General features: G+C 36.4%; 3 protein-coding genes across 4 annotated transcripts in view; 2 read left to right on the plus strand and 1 right to left on the minus strand.

Annotated features, from left to right (window-relative positions):
- Positions 1-2899: 2899 nt before the first annotated feature.
- LOC126977532 (uncharacterized) lies at positions 2900-4303 on the minus strand. Its single transcript, XM_050826390.1, has 3 exons — positions 4087-4303; positions 3738-4006; positions 2900-3662 (listed from the first exon to the last, which is right to left on the minus strand). Exons 2-3 carry the CDS (start codon positions 3956-3958, stop codon positions 3299-3301), a joined length of 585 nt encoding a protein of 194 aa, XP_050682347.1. The 5' UTR covers positions 3959-4006; positions 4087-4303; the 3' UTR covers positions 2900-3298.
- Positions 4304-8566: 4263 nt separating this feature from the next.
- LOC126977466 (band 4.1-like protein 5) lies at positions 8567-17598 on the plus strand. Its single transcript, XM_050826284.1, has 2 exons — positions 8567-8927; positions 12635-17598. The coding sequence occupies exon 2, from the start codon at positions 12641-12643 to the stop codon at positions 14639-14641; it is 2001 nt and encodes a 666-aa protein (XP_050682241.1). The 5' UTR covers positions 8567-8927; positions 12635-12640; the 3' UTR covers positions 14642-17598.
- Positions 17599-19860: 2262 nt separating this feature from the next.
- The window catches only part of LOC126977455 (adenylate kinase 7-like), a 33699-nt gene continuing 29462 nt past the window's right edge, over positions 19861-24097 (plus strand). For both annotated transcript variants that reach the window (XM_050826255.1, XM_050826256.1), the window contains exons 1-4: positions 19861-20157; positions 21197-21352; positions 22067-22209; positions 23148-23275. In XM_050826255.1, the coding sequence (XP_050682212.1) occupies positions 19923-20157; positions 21197-21352; positions 22067-22209; positions 23148-23275 (662 nt within the window). In that variant the 5' untranslated portion in view covers positions 19861-19922. The remainder of the gene's footprint in view (positions 20158-21196; positions 21353-22066; positions 22210-23147; positions 23276-24097) is intronic.

Below are 24097 nucleotides of genomic sequence, written 5' to 3' on the forward strand. Positions count from 1 at the left end.
TGGTATTAATATCGGCCGCACTGCCCCATATCAATACACCATAGGACATAGTACTATGAAAATAACTAAAGTATACTAATCTCGCCGTATCTATGTCAGTTAACCGTCTAATTTTCTTAACCGCATATGCTGCAGAACAGCCTGTTCGCCAATCCTTCAATATGGGGGCCCCACTGCAATTTGGAATCAAGAGTAATGCCAAGAATTACAGCAGATTCCACTGGTTTTACCACCTCGCATCTACATTTTTGACATTTGGCGCGGTAAATTTAATATATTTGGTTTTATGACTATTTAACAATAGGTCATTGGCGCTAAACCAGTACACGATGTCAGATAGAGCATTGTTTACTTCGTCATATAAAACTTGGCTTCGTTTCACTTTGAATATAAGTGTCATCCGCAAACAACTTGTGATTTTTTTACAATATAATATGTAAAATGATGCAACAAACATAGTCAATGCCTAACAGAAGTAAATCAAAAAGGAAATTTATATTAATACAAAAGTTATTGAGTACAGTAGCTGCATCATCCACACACCGTAAATAAATAAAGGTATTCTGTGAGGATTTTATAAGCGATTATAAATTATATATATATATATATATATATAATAACTTTAAGAGTCTGAAACAGAGTCTCTGGCAACAGGATCATCCTGCCACCACAAGCAGCGCCCGTTCACCAGCATGACGCATGAGCCAGCCATCGCCTCTCTCAACCATATTTTAGGGAAGAGGGCGACCCGTCCCATGTCGCCGCCACAAGCAGTGACATTTAAGCGAGCATGACGAAACCTGTTACGAGAACTTAAGCAAACAACATTAAAAGAATCCTAATCTACATATCATGCCATACTCACCAAATACCTCTACTTACAATTTGACAATTCTGCTTGAACTTGTAATTAATAATATATATTAATATTATATTTTTACTAACAGTCATCAAAAGCTCAATCCTCATTCATGCAGGTCAAGGAAATGACTTTTTTTTATATATCCACCGCCTTTGAGGGTTGAGCTTTAATAAGAAGAAGTTGCAAGAAACTTATTGTGACAATCACCCACTCACAAATCATTTCAGATACAATAAATGCAAAGTGATGCAATAATACTCAAAAAAAAGTAAAATTAATACGTAAAAACAAGAGTTATCGAGTAGGTATAGTCCTAAATAACTTATAAAGTTTTACAGTGAAAAAAAAATGTGTGTTGTTAAAGACGATTATCTTGATACACCAGAGCCGATGTTATACCAGCTTTTTCACAAATTTATGGTTCAGTCACTTTTTGATAACTATGATTCACCAAGCCATCAATAGTTTATACTAACCACCATGGTCCTGTTCTATCCTTGGCCACCACATACAAATGTATTTTCGAATTCATTAGTACCTACAGGAAGCACGCGAGTTGGATACAGCAGTCTGGGCCTGGGGTATAGTGCGGGAGCATCTCCCCCAATTTTCGCTCGTCTCGCCTCGTGTGCCTATAGTGTAGTGCTCTGCCGTAGTTCGTTGCCTACCCTGTTATCTCGTTAATACTAAAGTGGCGATCCCGTCTTATTTTTTGATTTTAATAATGACTAATCCGAGTCCATCAGGCTCCGTTTAAAAAAAACGAGTTTTTATTTATCGCCAAACACGAGAAATGTTTTAGACGTTAAGAAAGGCAAAACATAAAGTAGAGAGGTTAAAATGATGAAAAAAAAATATTTTTAAGATGGTAAACTTGAAGCATTGTTTAAATTTATCGACACATTTATGATTATGGTCACCAATTATAGTTAGGTCACAGCACTAGCGCATTCCTCAGCTCTCGCGATATCTGTACACATTTTATTTAATTTTTTACAAGGTCGGCAACAAACACCAAGAGTTAGAAATGGGGATCATTTCTAGGCTTCTGTACATGTGGTTAACCAGAAGGACACCCCATTAATAACACGTCATAAACCGTAATAGCACATAGAGTAGGTAATACTAATAGAAGTCCAGTACACCTTTTAAAGAAATAGCTGTTTTAGACGCCCGCAAATACGTTTAAAATCGTACTCAATTCGTGGCGCTTATGAAAGGTAGACAAAAATGTCCGAGCGGCGTTGTATATACGTTAAAATTCAATCAAATTAACACCTTAGGTATTTGGTGGCAGTCCTGTTGAAAGTTTTATTTATACGCTTATAAGCTCATCAATTATGGCGACGTCCGTCTTTCGCACATTTCTTCGGCGATGTATTATATTTTAGCAATAATTAAAATGTAATTATTTAGCAAAATAATACGACACTCCATCATTTTTAAATTTGCATATAAGTACGCTTTTATTTGGACAATTTTTCACTGACCACTTTGTCATTGCGTGGCGTTGTATTCAAAACGCTGTCAAAACACAACTGAACGAAAACTCTGCCTAATAGACGTGTAGGCAGAGTTTTGCTTCAGACAATTTTTGAGTGTGATTGTGAGGATACTTATTTATTGTGCGTCAATGGGTGCGGTGCAATTTACGACAACTACAATTTATATGCACCTATTGAATAGGTAACTGGTCTGTGGTCGAGGATAAATCTGACAAAGCCAAAGTTATGTTACCTTACAACTCGCATGAAGACAGAATACTATTTGTGTGAACACAATGAGTGCAAAAGAATATTCTGTTCAAACAAATTATTTATAGTTCTTTTGAATCAATGACATACACAAATCTAAATATTTTAACTATACAAACAAAAAATTAGGTACAATAACACCTATCAGAATTCGTGTTATCTAGTATTTTCTTTGATTAACTTGAGTGTTACACCCCCCTGAAAATTTGATCTAGAAAGGCCCAGGAACATCGGGGTTAACTATAATAAAAATATTAAAGCAAAATAAAGTGTTAAAACACAGTTACTAATACACTCCTTTTAATTCTTTTATAAAGTGTTTTATTTAAATCATCTCATCTATTAAATCCTTCACTTTATGACAAAAGGCTCATGAACATTGTATTGTGAATCAAATCAATCATCAAGGTACTGATTGGTGATGCTTAATTTGACAAAAAAAAAACATATTTTTAACTATACTATGTTAAGATCAAATCAACCATTGCTAAAAATAAGTAAGATATCAACATCATAATTTTTTTTAATCCATTTTATTGCAGAGGACTAGAAAAAAAACAATCACATATTTGTCTTACATTAGAAGAAAAGCTAGTAATACCAACAAAAGTTTATCGAGTAGCAAATAAATAACAGGTCAAAAATTTATGTGTAAAATACAGTATGAGGTAATTTGAGAAACTCAAAGATCAATGTCATATTTTTCATCATCACTATTAGGACTGTAAGTTTCATCCTGTAAATGATATACTCCGCAAAACAAAAGTTCTACATAATGGAAGTAATCGAATGCTATATTTGTTATAATGGCACCTGTTGATATGCCAAGAACAGTTCCAATAATTGGTCTCTGTCCAATAGAACTTTTCATGATTGCCCACATAAATATTGAACCCAGTGGCCACATACAACCACCCAACAATGCCCATGAGAATCGCTTAGTTGGAGGGGCAGCTGCTAAATGTGGTCGGGCCCATATCCACAATCCTGCTCCACTACCAGCTGATAAGAACAACACATCAGTAATATCTCGCCGGGGAAATAACCTGCGAAAAATTAATAGTATACAGTACTAAGTTTAATCTTGTGTAAATTATAAGTATTATTGTGTAGGTACACACCTTACCATAAGGTGTGGGTTCATTACACTAACTGACAGTGTTGTGTAGCTTACAAGCCCTTGCAAGGGTAAATAATAATAAAGTACATTGTCTCTTGAGAAGGGAGGAACTCTGATGTTACTGAGTGATTTGTTGACTAGATCTATTGATCTGTTTATGGTGACGGGCAGATCATTTAACTTTCTTGTAAAAATACGATAATATCGTTCGAAAACTTCCATTTTTAGCCTTGAAGTTAATAATTCGAGTGCTATTTGCGGTTATCCAGTCTAAAAAAGAACGGCAAGTTTAATATAAATCATTATTAAATAGAGAGTTCGAAATATTTTAAAATATACAGCATACATACTATTGTGGAGAATGTCAGCCTATAGATAGGTTCAAAAAATTTAGTTATTTTAATCGTTTCTTGATGATTTTATACAACAATTTCAAACATAAATTATTTTGATTATATATTACTGTAAACGCGAAATAATCAAATAAATAATATTAGATTAATACTAGATTTTTAGTCCAATAAACAATATTCAATATACTAGAATCAAAGCTGAGTGCTGACCAAAAACTTCATGTTTGTACAGGGCTGCCAATTGTTTATAGTCAATAATTAATCCCAGAGAACATAATGTATGGTTATGGAGCCTGAGTTTATCATTCTAACGGACTGTGTACTCTTAGCAGAAGACTAACACAGAGACGATTGTCCTTTCCAATTTAGGAGACAATGTTGATTATTATAAACTGAAAATGTACCTCCGTTTTTAAAAAACTTTATAACAAAGTCATAAAATTGTATCCTATTACTTAATTTGTGATCCCACAGAAGAATAACATATGTTTTAAGTAATTTTTAGTACTAACACACATTTTATTACAATTGTCTGATAAACGTTGACAGGATGATAATACCGTAGAAGGTGTGAAACGCGTTTCGTGGTAATACTTTAAAATTGTTTAAAAACGCTACAGCTAAATGTCCTACAAGGTCAGCCTAATGTCTCACAAGGTCCCATAATATACAAGTTTTTGTCAATGACTTTGTCAATTAATATCAGCGACTGAGAGTAATATTATATATATTATAAAAATATCACACTACATAATATAATCTAATGTGAATATAATGTACCTATGTTAGAAAAACATTACTGGATCCAAGAAAAAGATTGATTTGAATTCATGTAATTCAAGAAGAAAGAATAATCAATATTTTGCTATTTTTAAAGTGATATGAGAAACCACCGAACCACAATGTCGAACCCACGATCTCTCGGAGTTCCATTCGAGCGCTCTTCCACCAACCATTCGAGTGACGTATGGTTGATAAATCTTAGTATGTCTTGTTCAACTCTCAGTTTGTGGCTTCATCTATAGGATCTACTTAACTCACAACTTTACAGTTGATAACCTGCTCAACAATAATTGCATATTAGGAAATTGACTTATGATGTCGCTCTTTGAAAGACGTCCTGTACCAGATTAAATATGGCTCTAAAACAGCTTAAAAACAACAAAACGGCGGGTGATGATGGAATTACAGCCGAGCTTCTGAGAGCTGGTAGTACTCCTGTGCTTAAGATCCTCTAAAGGCTATTCAATTCCGGCATCCTCGAGGGTAAATCGCCGCAAGCATGGTACAGAAGTATAGTGGTGTTGTTCTTCAAAAAGGGCGATAAAATGATTTAGAAAAACTGTTTTTTATGAAATAGGAAGACAAACGAGCGTACGGGTCACCTGTTGTTAAGTGATCACCGCCGCCCACAATCTCTTGCAACACCAGAGGAATCACAGGAGCGTTGCCGGCCTTTAAACTCATATCATTAATGAGTCATGTATATAAGCTGTTTTCTAGGTCTTTCACGAATCGTGTCGTGCGCAGGTTCGGCAACTTCCTGCCTCGCGAAGAAGCCGGATTCCGAAAAGACTTTAGCACCATAAACCACCTACATACGCTGCGGCAGGTTATAAAGAAGACGGAGGAGCATAACCAGCCACTATTCTTGGCGTTCGTGGACTATGAGAAAGTCTTTGATTCGATTGAGACCTGGGCGTTGCTTCAGTCTCTCCAGGTGCCACATTGATTATCAATATATCAAAGCGCTGAAGTGTTTGTATGGAAATGCCACCATATCAGTCCGTCTCCTAGATCAGCTGATCTCGAAACCTATCCGTATACAGTGAGTAGTCAGACAAGACGATTTAATATCGCGGAAGCTGTTAAACACTGCGTTAGGAGATGTCTTTAAGCTTCTGCACTGGAACGTACTGGGCATGAATATCAATGACGAAAACATCACTTACCTTCGAGTCATAGATGGTATCGTAATTATGGCTGAGACCATGGAAGACTTAAGCCATATGCTCGATAGCGTGAATACAGCTTCCCAAGGAGTAGGTCTTAAAATGAATAATATGGACCTTGTCGAATACTACCTACTCAGATGGGCAGCGTTCGGGAAGCTCTGTAAAATCTTCTCGTCCCAAATAACAGTGTCTCAAGACGAAAGTTTTCAATCAGTGTGTATTGCCAGTTATGATTTGCTGTATGCAGACGTGGTCGCTAGCTGTGGGCCTGATGAGAAAGCTCATGGTCGGTCAAAGGGCAATGGAGAGGACTGTGCTCGGAGTTTCCATGCGAGATCGAATCAGAAATGAGGAGATCCGTAGGAGAGCCAAATTCACCGACATAGCCCAAATGTTTGCGAAACTGAATTGGCAGTGAGCAGGGCACATAGTTTGACTGACAGATGGCCGGTGGAGCAGTAAAATCCTCGAATGGCGATTATGTATGAAGGCAAAGTGTTGTTAGGCACCCCACAAGATGGATCACTCAAAGGCATAGTTCCGGACTCATGCAAGTCAGCCGTTGTCCATCCGATCCAAAAAAAGGAGACAGTTCGGATCCAGCAAACTACAGCCCCATTTAACTATTACCTCCCTGCTCTCCATAATCATTGGCATCATCAACAAAAGACATCATTCAAAAGCATAATGAACCGTCAGTCATACCATCCGTCATTTCGTCACATAGACAAGAGTATACCTAGAACCTAGAACAACGACCAACAGTACGGCACCATGGTCGGTAGGTGGGTGATCGCTGTTATACATAGCAAATAGATGGGCAGCGGCTATCGAAAGCAAGGGAGAAGGCCTGGCAGGTAGCCTGGATATACTTACACAAGGTGCTTCTCTCAAAACTAAATAAATTTCGTAATTATTTCCAAAGTTTGAAAATCAGAATTAAATATTGCGGAATTTTGGTGTGTCCAATACTGAAAATATCAACTTCGTTTTGAAGGTCTTCGTTTTGTCGTATCTTCCTAGAAACACCGCACAAGGAAGCTCATTCCACAGCTTGATCGTGCGTGGGAGAAATTTCCTTGAAAACCACACTGTGAAGGAACCCCGCACATCAACTTGGATGTTCGGCTCTGGTGGGGATAATATTCTAATTTGTGCCGTCAAAGGTCAAACAGCTCTTTGGAAAAATCTCCGCAATAAATGCGCTAGAAGACACACAAGTCGTTAACAGAGCACTAGGTCACGCGGTCAAATGGTTCGAGATGACGTGCCAGACCAGAGATAACAGCAAATGCAATACATCATTATGTGGACAGACCTGCACTGAACTTGAAGTATTGCCGTGCTCTATTAATCACGCCCGTCGAAGCCAGTTTGGCTTTGCCTTCCAAATGACCGCGGAATTGGCAGTTGCTTGAGATTTCGAGACCCAGAATTCCGATTCTTGGGGAGTATTGTCGAGGAGCGGTGATACGACAAACGGCGTTTTTAGTGGTAAATTGATTGAGGACCTTTCATTCAAGGTTTCAAGGACCAACGCATTTCGCAGTTCGCACCCGAAGACGCCACTCTTTAGAGTATTAAAATAGTTTTCTGTGAGTTGTGACGCGCAATCCGCATCACAGAGGAGTATAATGTAAAAGTATATAACCGCATTCGATCCCCAAGAGCCAAGTGACAAGTGTTAGTGTTTGACTTTGACTTTAGTAATTAGTATTTACCACAGACGTAGTATCAAAGGGAATTTAAACACTACATTCACGTAGTATTTACTTTTTACACAAAAATTGTGTTGTATTACGTCAAAAAGAAGACTTTTCATTTAGAGCAAATTTGAACGTACTGTAGAATTAAATCACTAGTTCAATGATTCAATGAACTTGAATATTTATATACCAAGAAGCGGAGTTGCCAGTTTGCTTCTAGAATAGAAAGTTGAATAGCGCAGCCCGCCGCCAAATGTTATTAATTATTAAAAATATTAATATATTCTAATAACACAAAATACTAGTTTCTAATGCCTTGTTTAGGTTGTTGGTAAGAAAAAGTATCGATTAACTAGAATTGTGCGGTATGCCCTATTTCACCAAGAAGCGGAGTTGCCAGTTTGCCGCATAAAAGTTGAATAGCGCCGCCCGCCGCCAAAGAGTATTAATTGTTAAAAATATTAATATATTCTAATAACACAAAATACTAGTTTCTAATGCCTTGTTTAGGGTGTTGGTAAGAAAAAGTATCGATTAACTAGAATTGTGGGGTATGCCCTATTTCACCATTGTGAGTGTTCGTTGATTCAGTTTCCCGCGAGCGCATAATTTTGTGTGATAGATAATGCGAAATATTATCAAATATGGTCCTCATATCTCCTCTCTCCGCGTCCGATGGTTCGGCCGTAGCTAATCCGATCATGTGTTTAGGGTATTAATGTGACGGACTAGTGCGTACTACGTCTTACTGCCACAGAATACAATTACACAGAACAGTATAACTACACTTACTAGGTACTTGGAAATGGAAAAAAGAAATTGTACTACCTAGAAAGAAACTAATTAATGTTGTATTTATTTACAATAATTTACTAAAACTTTGTACATAAACTTGAAAATAATTTGTTTCAGAATCTTTTATGAAGCATTTGATTGCATTAAATCACTATTTTGTTTTTTCTAACGTAATAACTCGTTTTGCAACCTTTTGCATCAAAGATGACGTAGCGATGTGAAATAATGCACTGAACTATAAATTTTCATACATCTGAATTCTGAATGCTGAATATTGAAGTTGCGATGTGTGTTGTGTGCATATTATGTCAACATATTCATTGAGTGTATAACTGTGCATTCTATTCATACATGAATTCCTCAGCGTAAACAAATATCTTTGGTGAGTTGCATGTTGTATATTATAATTTTTTAACCTTGATCTACATTACTTGCAATGTAAATAATTAAATTTATTTCGTACAGATATATGACTAACACTTAATATCGAACATTGTCACTATTTACTGTATAACATTTTTATATTTCCAATATTGTATATAAATCAGAATTGAGGTCCTTGACTTTATTTGCATAATATAACGCTGTTATGCTATAATTATATACTGTTATTATTTATTATTACATTAAACTACCTGCACAAGGGATATGTTGCAATGCCACAAAAACAAAAATAATAGCAAAAAAAAATTTTAGGCCATGCATAGTATTGGGAGTCGCCAGAATACTATCTAAGTCTCATCACAAACTGGTCATTGGTTTCTGAATGCATACAGATCAAAGATAATAGGTTTTTATTTATATAGGTGTACACAACTTGTAAGAGTGACATTTGGGCATATTAGCAAAGTTTGACTGTGACTGAGTAATATGACTTATGTGTATCTACTAGTGGGTGGCTCCTTTGCACAAGAAGCCGGCTAGATTATGGGTACCACAACGGTGCCTATTTTTGCTGTGAAGCTACTGCTTCACATGACTATGTGTAAACATTACTGTGTTTTGGTCTGAAGGGTGCCATAGCTAGTGAAATTACTGGGCAAATGATATTTAACATCTTATGTCTAAAGGTGATGAGCGCAATTGTGGTGCCACTCAGAATTTTTTGGGTTTTTCAAGAATCCTGAGCAGCACTGCATTGTAATGGGTAGGGTGTATCAATTACCATCAGCTGAACGTCCTGTTCGTCTCGTCCCTTATTTTCATAAAAAAAAATAATGTCTTAGTGTCATGCATGAACCACTTTTTTGATGTTTTATGAGTATATACAATATTGGTATAATATAACTAGGAATTCATATTCTTACATCTTCATAAAGTAACTTCTGATCTAGAATTTGAAACAAACAGCACAATTAGTGAAAGTGTTTAGGAATTAACATGTAGGCCAAGTTATATTTTGGACAAATCAAAGCCAGTTTAAACCCAAATGAAGTTCCTTTTATGTTTTGAATGAATTAGTTGACAGATATAATCTGGAAAAGGGATGAAAATATGATCTAGCAAAGTACAAGGATTATATGATATTCATTGGATTTCTAGAAGTAAACTTTTTTCATAAATCCATGAAAGAATTGTGTTATTTATAACTAAAGACCGGATTATATGCATATTGCATATGCTTTTGCATATTTTGTACCTTTTCAGCGGTAGTTGCATATTTTAGAAAAAAAATGAATTATGCATTTTTACGACGACTATGGCGCGCCTATTTTGCGTGGTGAGGTGGGTGGCTAATCTTGCCATCCCAGCTCCTCAAGGTAGTTAATCAAACCTCTGATGTCACCCATGACCTCGGGGAGAGTCCTCGGTGACCCCAGGTGTTTGGCCCGGTAAGTGGCCACACTCCTACACTCCAGAATGATGTGTGCGGCCGTCTCTTCTGCCTCCATGCAGGCTCTGCACAGTGGGCTGTCAGTGACACCGGTGTTATAACATGGGTTAGGTAATCTTTGGCGTGGGAGTTTTAGTAGCTTGCGAGAGAGCCTGAAGTCTACTTGGAGTAGGGCCTCTTTTGCTTGTCTACACCCTCTCACTTCCGTCCAGTATTTACTTTGTAATTATTGGTATGTTCTCGTAGGAAAACTAGTCTAGTAGTAAGGTTCTCTTGTCTCTCTTGCAGGCCATCTAGAGGGGAGGGGGACAATTGGATCTGGTCCTATTGCAGTCATCTCCAAGCCTTTCTATCAAAATAGGATTTAAAAATATCCATTAACATCAATACATCTCTGCTTCTAATGGAACCACTGAGAAAAGCACTTTCTCTTTAGGATTCTCGGCATCCATAAAATGTTTACCCGATTTTTTTATTTTCGGGTAAAAATCACAAGATTAGGGATATATACCGCGTCTGACTCAGTAGAGAAGATCGTACGCAGTAATTCCACATGTGACTTCGCCAAATAGATCCGTCGCCAACGAGTTGTTTCATCCGAACTTTTTTCAATAAAAGTGGCAAACAATTCTTAGCTACCACTCTGCATCAACTGTTTTCAATCCTCCAAAACTTTCGCGTAATGACAAGATCATCCGAAAAATGAGTCCACCACCTTCTTTCCCACGCTTTGAGCTCTCTACACTTTGGTTAGCATCTACTAGAAGTAAACACCCACAGAGCAGATCTCAGAGCATCTCTTTGTTTTGGGATCATAACAGAAAATCCAGCTTTTCTCAGTCGAACACAGCATTTAAGTCACCTCTATTAAATCTTTCAATTATTTCATGTGTGTAATGTGTCGTCATTCCGTCAATATATGAGGTATTCACCCTGCACAAAGAGGATTTTGTGCAACTTAACTCATACCGATGCCTAAGCTTGGCAGAATCTGCCAAGAGGTCACTTTTCTATCAGTCTCTATTGTGCAACACAGAACACTGATGTTATCTACAGTCGACGCCGTAGAAGGCCGTCCCTCATGAAGAAGTGGCACAAGATGGGGCTTCTTTGTTAAATCATAGTCTCTCATAACTTTCTTTTTGATGTAAATGACATCAGAAGTTTTTTTTTATGGAAAAGGAGGACAAACGGGCGTACGGGTCGCCTGGTGTTAAGTGATCACCGCCGCCCACATTCACTTGCAACACCAGAGGAATCACAGGAGCGTTGCCGGCCTTTAAGGAAGGTGTACGCGTTTTTTTTAAGGTACCCATGTCGTATCGTCCTGGGAACACCGCACAAGGAAGTTCAATCCACAGCTTTGTAGTACGTGGAAGAAAGCTCCTTGAAACCCGCACTGTGGAGAACCGCCACATATCCAGATGGTGGGGATGATATCCTAACTTGTGGCGTATCGTGCGAAGGTGGAATTCGGCGGCAGGAATCAGGTGAAACAGCTCTTCGGAACACTCCCCTTGATAAATGCGGTAGAGGACACACGTCTCTACGCAACGCCGAGTGATCCAGCCGTTCACAGAGCACTGGGTCTCCGACGGTCGAGCTGCTCTGCGTTGCACGTGGTCAAATTGATCGAGCTGATGCTGAGGTGCGCCAGACCAGAGATGACAGCAATACTCCATATGTGTACCTGTACTTTGTACAGCGCTAGAATGTGGGCCGTACATAATCCTGTAACCATAATTAGACTAAAACATAACCCGGTATTTAATTCTACTTTTAATGTAAGAAACATTGTAGGATAAACTATATAAAAAAATTCAACACTGTACCGAGGTCTACAGTCATAAAGTATCAGATTATTTGAGGAATAAAATTCTTATGATGGCATTAGCTGTTATAGACCTCAACATTATTTAATTCATTCATTTATAAATACAATTTTTAGTGTAGTGTGTAGTATGTGTATATTTATAATGTACACAAACATAAAAATATTTTATAGGTTGATTTGAATGTGTCACTCTGAATGCCAGAACCGATATTAAGTTACATGCCTCCAATGGTTGTGATAATAAAATCATGTGCAACTAGATAAATGGGAACTACTCATATATCTTGATTTCATTGGTTGTGTTTTGTTTATTGCTAGTTTTAGAATACTACAAAAAGATAAGGTAAATGGTGAAGTTATATCACAACTGAATGAAGGGTTTAATATTAAATTAATTTTAAAGTACACATTTTTGTTTCAGGTAAAAATGTTGCGCTTCCTTAGCAGAAGAGGAAGGTCATCAAGTCAGACACGCAATAAACAGAGCCAGAAAGCATCATCTAATAAAAACTTGATACAATGCAAGGTAATGCTTCTTGATGATACTGATTTATCTATAAACCTTTCTAAGAAGGCGAGTGCTGTTGATTTATATGAACAGGTATTCTATTCCCTTGATTTAATTGAAAAAGATTACTTTGGGCTACAATTCACAGATACAAATAATGTTAAGCATTGGCTGGATCCAACAAAAACTATAAAAAAACAAGTTAAAATAGGCCCTCCATACACCTTAAGGCTGAAGGTAAAGTTTTATTCATCAGAACCTAATAATCTTAGGGAAGAATTGACAAGATATCAATTCTTTTTGCAACTAAAGAAAGACATTTTAGAGAGTAAGTTAGAATGTCCTTATAGTACTGCAGTTGAGTTGGCTGCACTTGCTTTACAGTCAGAATTGGGTGACTTCGATGAAACTATTCATACACCAGCTACAGTGTCTGAATTCCGTTTTGTACCTAATCAGACAGAAGAAATGGAAATAGAAATACTAGAAGAGTATAAGAAATGTAAGGGTCTTTCACCAGCTCAAGCAGAAGTAAATTATTTAAATAAAGCTAAGTGGCTTGAAATGTATGGTGTTGATATGCATATTGTATTAGGAAAAGATGGCTGTGAATACCACCTTGGATTAACACCAACGGGTATACTTGTTTTCGAGGGCCCACAGAAAATAGGGTTATTCTTTTGGCCTAAAATCAGTAAACTTGATTTTAAAAAGAAAAAATTGACGTTAGTCGTTGTTGAAGATGATGATCAAGGCCGAGAACAGGAACATACATTTGTCTTTCGACTCCATAACGAGAAGGCTTGTAAACATCTTTGGAAATGTGCTGTTGAACATCACACATTCTTCCGCTTACGGGCGCCTGTGAAAGGCCCATCGGCGCGGCAAAACTTCTTTAGAATGGGTTCAAGGTTTCAATATTCCGGCAAGACAGAATATCAAACAACACAGCAAAACAGAGCACGTCGAACTGTTCAATTTGAAAGACGTCCAAGTCAACGCTTTGCTCGAAGGCAGAGCCATGTTTTGCGGGAGCGAGAAAAACAAACTACTACACCAAAAGTTGAGGCTGCTACTCCAGTAGAGGCGAACGAACCTGTACCTAGTACTTCAGCTATTGAAAATCCTCTATTGCTCACAGACAATAATGTAGAAACCTTATCTAGGAAGAGTAGCGCAAAATCTCAAAAGTCATCCCATACAGAGTGTGATAGTAAAGTCAATGATGTTGGTGAATGCTCTAAAAATATGGTTGTAAATGATGAAGCATCAGATGTTTTAATTTCGAAGGATGATGCAATTAGTAGCAAAATTTTATTCAAAGTCGGTAATTCAAGTGCAGAAGAAAAGAAGAACAATTTGAATCAGCTTAACAACAAAACTTCATGCAACTGTTCGCCAGTTGCTGAATTTAATCCATTAAATGATCTATTAATGAGTTTGGTTAAAGAAAAACTCAACAGTGATGATTCTAAGAATGAAACGAAAAAAGATTCTCCCATTGATGAAAAGCCAAATAATCAGGCAAAATATTACATGCCTTCAATGAAAAACTTACCCCCTGGCCAACTAAAATGTAACAATATTTTGAAAGCACGTGAAAACGAAGTAAAAATTATCAATGATTCATCAAATATCAATTTGTCAATACCATCAACTCCTTCACCTAAAATACTAAATGAATCGAACTCTGCCAGTTCGCAATATGTGTCGATAGTTGTTGTTGAATCACCACATAATCAAACAAAATTAGTTCGGCCAAAGTCTATTGAACTAAAAGAAGAAGTCATCCCTAAACCGCAGCCTATTTCATCCCTATCCCCTTGGCTTGTGACTTCAGAACCCAGCTCACCATCGGGAATAGGTGAGAAGGAAATAACAATTATTCACAGAAAGTCTGTTATCACAACTCAGCTTTAAAAAGGATGTTTGTATCTTTCCAACCGGAAGGAAATGTTACTCTAGAAAAATTATGTAGCTAATATTACTTGGTATCTGACTTGTCTTGATAAAGTGCCTTAATTATTCTCTATTTCACTTTTAAGTTTCGAAGGAAACCTAAAGTGAGATTTTGATTAATATTTCGATCGACTATGCTAAGATAAAAAAGAGGTGCCTTACTATTTTTTTTTTATAAATATCAATATAATTATACATTTTATCGTCTTAAATATTTTGCTAACTTTTGTAGATGTTGCATTATGATATATCTATGTGCACGTCTTTATTTTATGTGCACGTTATAATTAATGAAACTTTGATTTTTAGTTTTATGCATCTAATCACATGTGTGTTTTATGGTACTCCATAACAGTAGTAGTGTACAAAAGATAATAATTTTCTAATACTTTCAATTGCTTTGTAATATACAAAAAGGCCGAAAAGTAAGTAAATTTACTAAAATGATTATCCAAACTAGTAATGGACTAATTAAGGCTGCAAATTTTTAGTAAAAATGGGTAAATATGTGCCTTTTTACGGATGGCTGGTTACAAATTAATATATTATTGTATGTAGGTGCTTACTTTACTAATGAAGGTCATCAGATCAAAACTATTGAATTATAAAACGATTTGCACAGTCTCAATGTGTTTATGAATGCCGACTGGCAGCATTGGGCTTGACGCTTGACCACAGCTGCGTCCCCCGTACCACAAAACTCATTGAGTGCGGCGATAAGTAATGCTTGACACACAAATAGTAATATGTAATCGGCAATCGGTATTTCGATGCCTTTTATAATTAAACATTCGGTGAAAAGTATGTATAATTTCATCACGAGTTTTAAGCATTTTAATGTATGTACTTAAATAGTAAACAGAATCTATACTAGTTATAATTATTTAGAACTTAGAAGTAATCTTCGATCGATTTACTGCATTTAGTGTTTTTATTAATAAAAGACCGTCCTTTAACATATCGAATATTTTAAGAATAGGTAATAGTACAATTGAAACTCAGTATTAAAACAATCCACCCTGTGCCATTATTCGTGTGCAAAAATTTCGGTGAAGTCTGTATTCAATAATACCATTGTCGATAGCATTTTTATTGAACTGAACATTCCTGTTATGAACTTTTTTTTTTTTGTTGATTTGTGACATTTGTAATTTTAAATGTATTTTATTGAATTATTAATGAGTTAAAAGTGGTGGCCTCAATATTTTATTACTTGGGCGTGGTATGTTTTTTACAATATAAAAATAAAATAAAATTAGTTGTTAGTATGTAGGTAGGAAGTCTAATCGCGTCACTATTTTAATGTATGAAAAGCTCAGCTCACTAGAGATGTTCTAGAAACTATCCGAATAAGAAGTTTCTGCAAATTTTTGTCCCTACAACGAGAAAGAAATACTCAAGATATATTTTTTTCTATAGGAGGTAAGCGTGAATTTGGCTTCCCCCACCAAACGCTATTTAGGTATATTACCTATATTTTATTAAGGAGTCTTATAGCCCAAACACATGATCGGATTTGCTAGCGCCAAACCATCGGACGCGGTCCGATATCCAACCTTATTCGATAGTTTTTCGCATTCTCCATCGAACAAAATTATTATTATCACCGTCCGGACCGTACCGAATATGACGCCGGACTAATTGGTGTCAAGCGCCCACCGTATCGTCCGATAATCCGGCCGTACCAAATCCGACCATGTGTTAAGGCTATGGAGGAAGAGTCAAGTCTTTTTGGGCATAAAACTCAAAGTAAGAATGAAGTATTTGAGATTTTTATGATGTAAGATCGCAATGATTTATTATTTTTGGGGTGAGAAGTATTTGTTGCAAAGCCTATTTCGATGCCAATAATTTTTTTGGTGCTTCCTTTGCGAAGAATCGTTGTAAAGGACCGAATGTTTTTTGTGAATCCTATTGAAATAAGTATAGAGTTTTACATTTCCAATTAGTTATGCAACGAATGACTACCCGGATAAGGCTACGTTCTAATTGTTGTCTGTTTTTAGAAGAATCTAGAAATCTACTCGAAAGTAGACATTTTTTTGAAATAATATACACCTTGAATATTTGTTGAAATTTACAATTTTAAGCAAATTGTAAATGTTAAAATAACGCCTATTTTACACATATTGTGTAGTAAATTTTTAAAAATGACAGATAATTTGGATAGACTTAGAATATTCTAGAGTATAGACGATTTGACAACCCGGTAATGCGTCAACGTGTGTTACCTAGTGGTTCAATAATCAGAATACTGAGAATACCAAGCGTGGCTGACCGTTTACGACTTGTCAATCAAATCTATACGCTAGTTTATTGTATGGTTGGAACGTACCTAATGCGAATTTCTCTAAAATGACGTTCTTAAAAGGCATTTATTTTCTCAAAATGATTCCTTTAGAATTCTTTTTGATCTCATTTCTAATATACTAGACACTACTACCGCTTCGGAAACAATTAATGGCGCTCTGAGAGAGAAGAAGCTGTGCAAGAAACTCTCAAGGCATTCTTTTTTTGCGCTTACCTTAAGTAGGAGGTATATTTAAGAACGTCGTTTTTGTTATAGGGAATATAAGTGGGATCCTTAGGGAAATTTATAACTGTACAATTTGTATGAGATTTTTTTAAAAAATGTACTTATTGGTGCTCTTGAGTTTTTATCAATATGATGGTTTAAAGGTAAAAAACATACATTATAAAATTTGATAAATTTCTTATCAATCATAAAATATTATCAATGAATTACTTATTATTATTTTTAAGCTGTTATAATCATGACAAACATATTCTAGATTTACTAGTAAATATATTTTATTGTATTATTTTATAATTATATACGATTTAGTATTATAAGCCGTCCATCGAATTGGTACTTAAATTTATATTACTTATAATAAAGTTATATCCATGAATAAATACTGTGTAGTTTTTTTTTTATGTTTAAAAAGCACCGTGCTTTTTTTTCGAGAGGAAGCAAATACGTTTATGTATTTAAACCCTGAAACGGGGCCCATAATATGTTTGCCAAGGCTTGGTTCGACCCACTCCTACTAAAAAACCTCTCCTACGCTGGTAGCGAAAACTTTTCCAGCGACATAAGGCGTGGGTCGTCGAGGCCGCAAATAATTTGCAACAGTCGCAGGGCATCTCTTAAGGAGACCTGAACCTCGGACCGGCTGTGTGCTTGTGGGAAGGCCAGAAGATCGCTTACGATCTAACATGATCTGATAGTCCGATGGACTTTTGACAGCATCGTGCCCGAAACCTAAACTTGGTCAATAAACTATAACAATATTATGGTTTTTAAACTTATTAGAGGTGTTCGTGTAAATGGACCGCCTGCCCAAAGCACAGTATCGCTTTTATCTCTTATCTATCTCATCTCTACTCATTTGACAACCAGCAACACTCAGCTGTAGAAATGATTGATTCCTTGGCCCTTCATTCTCATCTTGCAGGGGAAGTTATCCGATGAGAGGAATTTGAAGGACAAACGAGCGTCATTTGATCCACGTTATCTTCGAACACCTGAGGAAATAAATGACATGTACACCCGTCTTCTGGAAACACCGTACAATTCACTGTGTCATTCCAAAAAACAAAGTAGGGAACATACTGGTCTCCCATGTTAAGTGATCACTGCCGCCCATGTTCTCAGAGGAATTACAGGAGCTTTGTCGGAGTTTTAGGTAGCAGAATGTGTATATCTTGAAGTTGTCCATTTCTTCAGAAACACAGTACGTATGTAAGTCACAGTAGAATCAAATGGTGATGGTTATATAGTTTTTATTTGTGGCTTGTGAAATTATGACGTTTTAGCACTATGACAGATGGTAACAATACGAGCATGTGGGCCCATTCGTCATGTGTTCTATTTTTATGCAAATAAGGGACGAGACGAGCAGGACTTTCAGCTCATGGTAAAGTCAGCAAAGATTCACTCTCAGGCATCCTGTGCCTGAGCCCACTGGTAAAACTTATAACACAGCTGGAATTTGTCGTAGGCCGGGTGCACATATTATAACGAATTCGAAAAGAGCTATACAACGATGAAGTAGAGCATAGTTTCTCAACCTTATTTTGCTTACCGCCCACTTTGAGAATATGTTTTTTTCTAGAGTATTTTCGTGTATTTTTTTTGCCTTTTTAGACTATATTTTTTAATCTACCCACTCCCTATCTGTGCCATCTCAATGCCCCCTAATTTTCTCTGGGTCTTCTACTGCCCCCCCTAAAGTCTCAAACGCCCACATGGGGGCGTTATCGCCCACGTTGAGAACCTATGAACTAGAGCGACGCGAGTGAATGAAAAGGAACACTTTCTTTCGCCGCAGTTCCTTTTAAGTGGACAAGAACTTAAATCACTCATTATCATAATTTTGGCAACTTTATGGTTCTCGATAGTTGCTAATCGTAATTCGGTCGCTTGTTACATTGCCGAATTATAGTCATTTGAACCACGGTGTTGAACGCTGCTCTTGATGACGTCATGACCATTTACCATCGTCATCAAGAACGACGTCTTGAACAATTTGTTGTTTTAAAGTGATACCTAACCCTAACTTCTAAGATTAATTACACAAATAAAATTTGAAAAGAAAATTTTATGAACGTTGCGGGTTTCAAACCCGCGACCTCTGGCGTTCCGCGCGAGTGCTCTTACCAACTGAGCCAACTGTTCGAGTGACGTATCGTTGATAAAATCTTGTATGCTTTGTTCAACTCTTAGGTTGTGGCTTCACCTAGAGGATCTTAATTAATCCCAGAAGTGAGGGTTATCACTTTAAAACGTAACAAATTGTTTAGACTTGCAAGAGCGACATCTTAAGTCAATTTCCTAATAAGCAAATACTCAGAAATAGTAGATCCTCACTAGTCACCAGTCACTCAAACGATTGGCTTAGTTGGTAAGAGCGCTCGCACGGAACGCGAGAGGTCGCGGGTTTGAGTCCCGCATCGTTCATAAAATTTTGTTTTCAAATTTTATCTGTGCAACGTCTTGCAATTGATGATAACCCAATCTTAATATAATTCTCGTTAAATGCATTTCTTTTTATTCGATCTATCATACCTTTTGGAAATTTCATATGTCAAAAAATGTCATGTAATTTGAATGCTGTCAATGGAATTATTTAATTTTGATTGTTGACTGATACATAGCTAATATCTTTAAAATTTATTTACTTTAAAAGCTAAATCTTTTTATTCAGTTGGAATAATTGATAATACACATGAATGAATAATGGATAAGATGTCGTCCGAAAAATCTACGACGGAGTCAGATGTATTATTTTCGTTTAAACGTTATTTCGTAAACAATGTTGATTCTTATCAAGGAGAATATATATTACGGGAAGTCTCTAAAGTTGTGGAGAAGAATGTAAGGGAAAGTGTGAAGGAATCAACACATTCGTTGATGGGGGAGGATGCAGTAATAACAGGATCTGTTCCTATTGAACACCCTTACGAGATTATAGGTAGGTATATTTTAAGATTTCGTTCATTGAGTAGTTTTCTTTTTGAAAAAGGAGGAAAACTAACATATATACATATAGTTCTCATATTGTTAAACTTACCTCAGGGTAAAGGGAGTGGTGCGGTCACTAGGCACCCGAGAGCAGGGGCGCCAAAGTGCCCAACACGAAAAAAAAATTCGAGGCGTTGGGCTGGACCGAATGAAAAAGAAAATTGAAATCAAGAAAATAATATTTATATTATAAAGCATGGCACTCATTCTTCTTGACCAACACAGTCACAATTTAATTACCTTGCCCCTAACTAGGCATAGCCTCTACTGTGGATCAAGAGAACGATATTATAATTAATACGATATACTTAATTAAAAATACATAAATACATATAAAAATCCGTGACTTGGAAACATACATCTTTATTAATTCGAATCCGGGACTTCTAGATCCGTGGTTAGGGTCATTAACCACTGACCTTAAGGGCTATAGGGGTCGTCGTTTCATTCATGTCGTCAGCGTTCAAGTAGCGCAGATGCCAGTAGCCAATGGCTACTTCCATCATAGGATCCGTGTTCTAGATGCTGTTCCTAGAGTAGGTGTGAGATTCCTACAACTCGAGTAAATCTGCGTTACATGCTTCCTCCACATAACTGTTTCGAATTCGATAAGAAAGTTATAGAACGAAAGAAAAGAGTGTGTGGCGAGGTGAGTGTTTTTTTTTGTATCTAGACCAGGCCACAAACAATGAATAGGTTCAACCAGATACGACCGCGGATCAGGTGGACTAGATTTGTATTTACTGTTTTTTTTTTACATTTTTTACTGTTCACTCTCACCACGGGCCCCCCGGTACGACCCTCTCCCGCCACTTACCAATGTGTTTTTGGTTTTTGAATTCATATGTACGTTATTCGAAGGCTTTATAAGGTTGGCAACGTACCTGGGATTCCTCTGGTGATTCAAGTGAGCATGGTGATCACATACCTCGTACGTTTGTTCTCCTCTTTCATAGAAAAGTTATTGTTTCATTATTTTCCATTTATAGGTACCGTGTCTGAACCGAAGACCAAGTCAGTTGATAATGTATCAAAAATTGTTCCTAAATCTGAATGCTTACCTGTGCTTCTTACGTGTGGAACTGTTATCCTGGATATTAGCTATGATAAAGAAGAAGTTACAATTGCAATGGAATATTTAAAACGTAAGTAAACCGTCTTGATTGGTAGTAATCCCCGAAGTTATCCTTATGTAGGTATTCGGTTTACACATAACGACAATAAGTCGCCCTTAGGTATACAGGATGATTTGAAATCCCGTCTGGAGCTTTGAGCGGCATATGTTTTAGTAGCGGAATAAAAGGTCTGCACGAGGACTCGGAAGAAAAGCCGTTCAGCATCATAAGATTAAAGATTCCTTTCAATATCCTATTTTTGAGTAGGTATCCGAAAACATCCATCAAATTAGCCATAAGGAAATTACCTTGCCTGGTGCGCTAAAAGTACAGTTGGATTTTAATTTCGATAGTTTACTTAAAAAAAATCTGGTATTTTCCTGTTACTATTAAATGTATAATTCAATTTATCCGATAACTTTATAATTATTTTAACGTTATAATTCTAAAACGGTCTTGATTTGTAAAATAAATATACTGTTATATTATATTCCGATTACTTTATGACAGGTAGGTACTGGGTTTTTCCCTATCGTTATATAAATCACCCTGTGTACATATGTCCTATGTCTTATTAAAAGGCTGAAAAAGAAGAACTTTAAGAATTTTATTGACATTCTGCATATCGTGGTGGTCGTAAGTTACGTGTTTTCAGGGAGTTACGATTTGCTGAAAAGGATAACAGGCAAAGACACTTATGCCAATATTTTCGTTTTTATAACATATTAATCTTTATTTTTACAGTATTAAAAGCACTTTTAGAGAAGCAAGCTCCAACAGAATCCCTAGCAGGCACAGATGACGGTGGTGCCGGAGAATCTAAGAAACGATATCTGATTTTAATATCCACAGTAATGACATGGGCCTCAACTAAACCATTAGATCCGGTAAGGTTTATGAGTTTCTAATGAGGTTGTTTTACTAGCTGATAAGCTTGTTTATACAGTATGACTCGTGAGGCACTTAAGGACACTTAGCATGAAGTTTGGATAAGCCACCGTACTGAGCGATTATTCCGTATGTTAAGCGCAAGCGCCGACAGATTCGTGCGGCCGCCTTTCCCCTTCCTCCAGCACCCCGTGATCAGCGTGTAACCCTTGTGTCAGCGGTGTGACCGTGTGTTGCGTCATCAATTACTTAAGTTTTGATGAAGTTTACCAAGAATTCATTTAATATATATCATTGGTGTATAGTTTTTCTTCATTATGGCCAAATATCACGTCCTTTACAGTAAATAACAGAAATAGAAGGCATTTTTAAACCGAGTTGTAGGATCTAATAAAGTAAACACTGATGTTGTTTTGATTTTCATATAAATACATCACAAATTGAAATGTCTGGCGTTGCATTTTTGTCGTCTAACTGTATTCTTAACAGTTTTGAAAAAATAGTATATAATATTAGGGGTAACAAAACCTACTTATTAACATATCAATCTTATTTCAATATAAGAAATAAGAATGCGAGTTTGCTCTTTCATGCCTTATCTAGTCAACCCATTATCTGTTTTTGGCACATACTATCAGGGGTTCGAGAAATGATATACTTAATTAATATTAGTTCCCTAGAGTAACCCGGACGAAAAACGGGCAAAAACTTATAATACTTAAAACTTTACCTACTTCTCACACTTTGACTTCTACAAATTGATTCCTTTAGAATTCGTTTTGATGTTATTTCTAATATACTAGATACTACTACCGCTTCGTAAGCAAATGGCGCTCTGAGAGAGTAGAAGCGGCGCAAGAAACTCTCCCAGCATTCTTTTTTTTGAAAATTAGGTTGTAAAATAAGATTAGGTACTAACACTATAACATTCTTACAGGATTCAACCGATATACCATTCATTGAAACTGATTTTCGAAAGCGCAAACCTCACCCCAATTATAAAACATACTATGATGTCGAGAACGAAGTGATTGGTATTGCTAGAAAATTTCGCTCTCAAATTGGGTAAACACCAATATGTCCTAATTTCATTAAGTTTTTCTATGCATATAAACTATTCTGGTCTAATTGTCGTCACAATAGGAGAAAGGGCATTTTGCCAAATCGAGCATCAACTAAAATAATCTAACAAATCGCTTGTCATCAATTCGTTTAGGAAAATGATTCATTATTTTTTTGCCAACCCACGTGGTATTGCTCTGAGTTTCAAACATCCTTATAATTTTATCTGACAATCTTACGGAAAGACGAGCCGTCCAGGAAAAGACTTTCCCCCTTATTCATAATAGTCTGCAAACTTAAAGCATTGCTAATTCTCACTCTGTCTTCTTCTATTCACCTAAGTCATAATGAGAAAAACAGGCTGTTAGCGTTCGGCTATAATAATTGGCACACTGAATTCCACGCATTCGAACCCTTTGGCATAATCTAGTATCTAACATAATGAATGAAACCAAATGAATAGATGGAGAGACTGTATAATTATTTTATAGATGAACAAACCCGTAACCCTATGCTCGATGGGTAGACACAATATGTTTTTGAAGGCGCAATATTAATATTAATTTTATTACTCTCTTGTAACAACAGATGAATTCAAATTAATAATATATATTTATTCAAAATAGGATTTAACCAACTTCCCTACTTCGTCAATATATCCTAACCTGAGAAGGGGGCAAGATATCTACTCCATGTTTTTTTTTTTCAATTAAATTTCGTTACAATTAAACATCTATATGATTAAAATAGTTTATAATATTTTTTCACATATTTTGGGATCATGTTGTAAAAGCATACAACAAAAGACTTGCTAACTCGACTAAC

The sequence above is a fragment of the Leptidea sinapis genome, chromosome 45, assembly GCF_905404315.1.
Source record: "Leptidea sinapis chromosome 45, ilLepSina1.1, whole genome shotgun sequence".
NCBI classification, from domain to species: Eukaryota; Metazoa; Arthropoda; class Insecta; order Lepidoptera; family Pieridae; genus Leptidea; species Leptidea sinapis.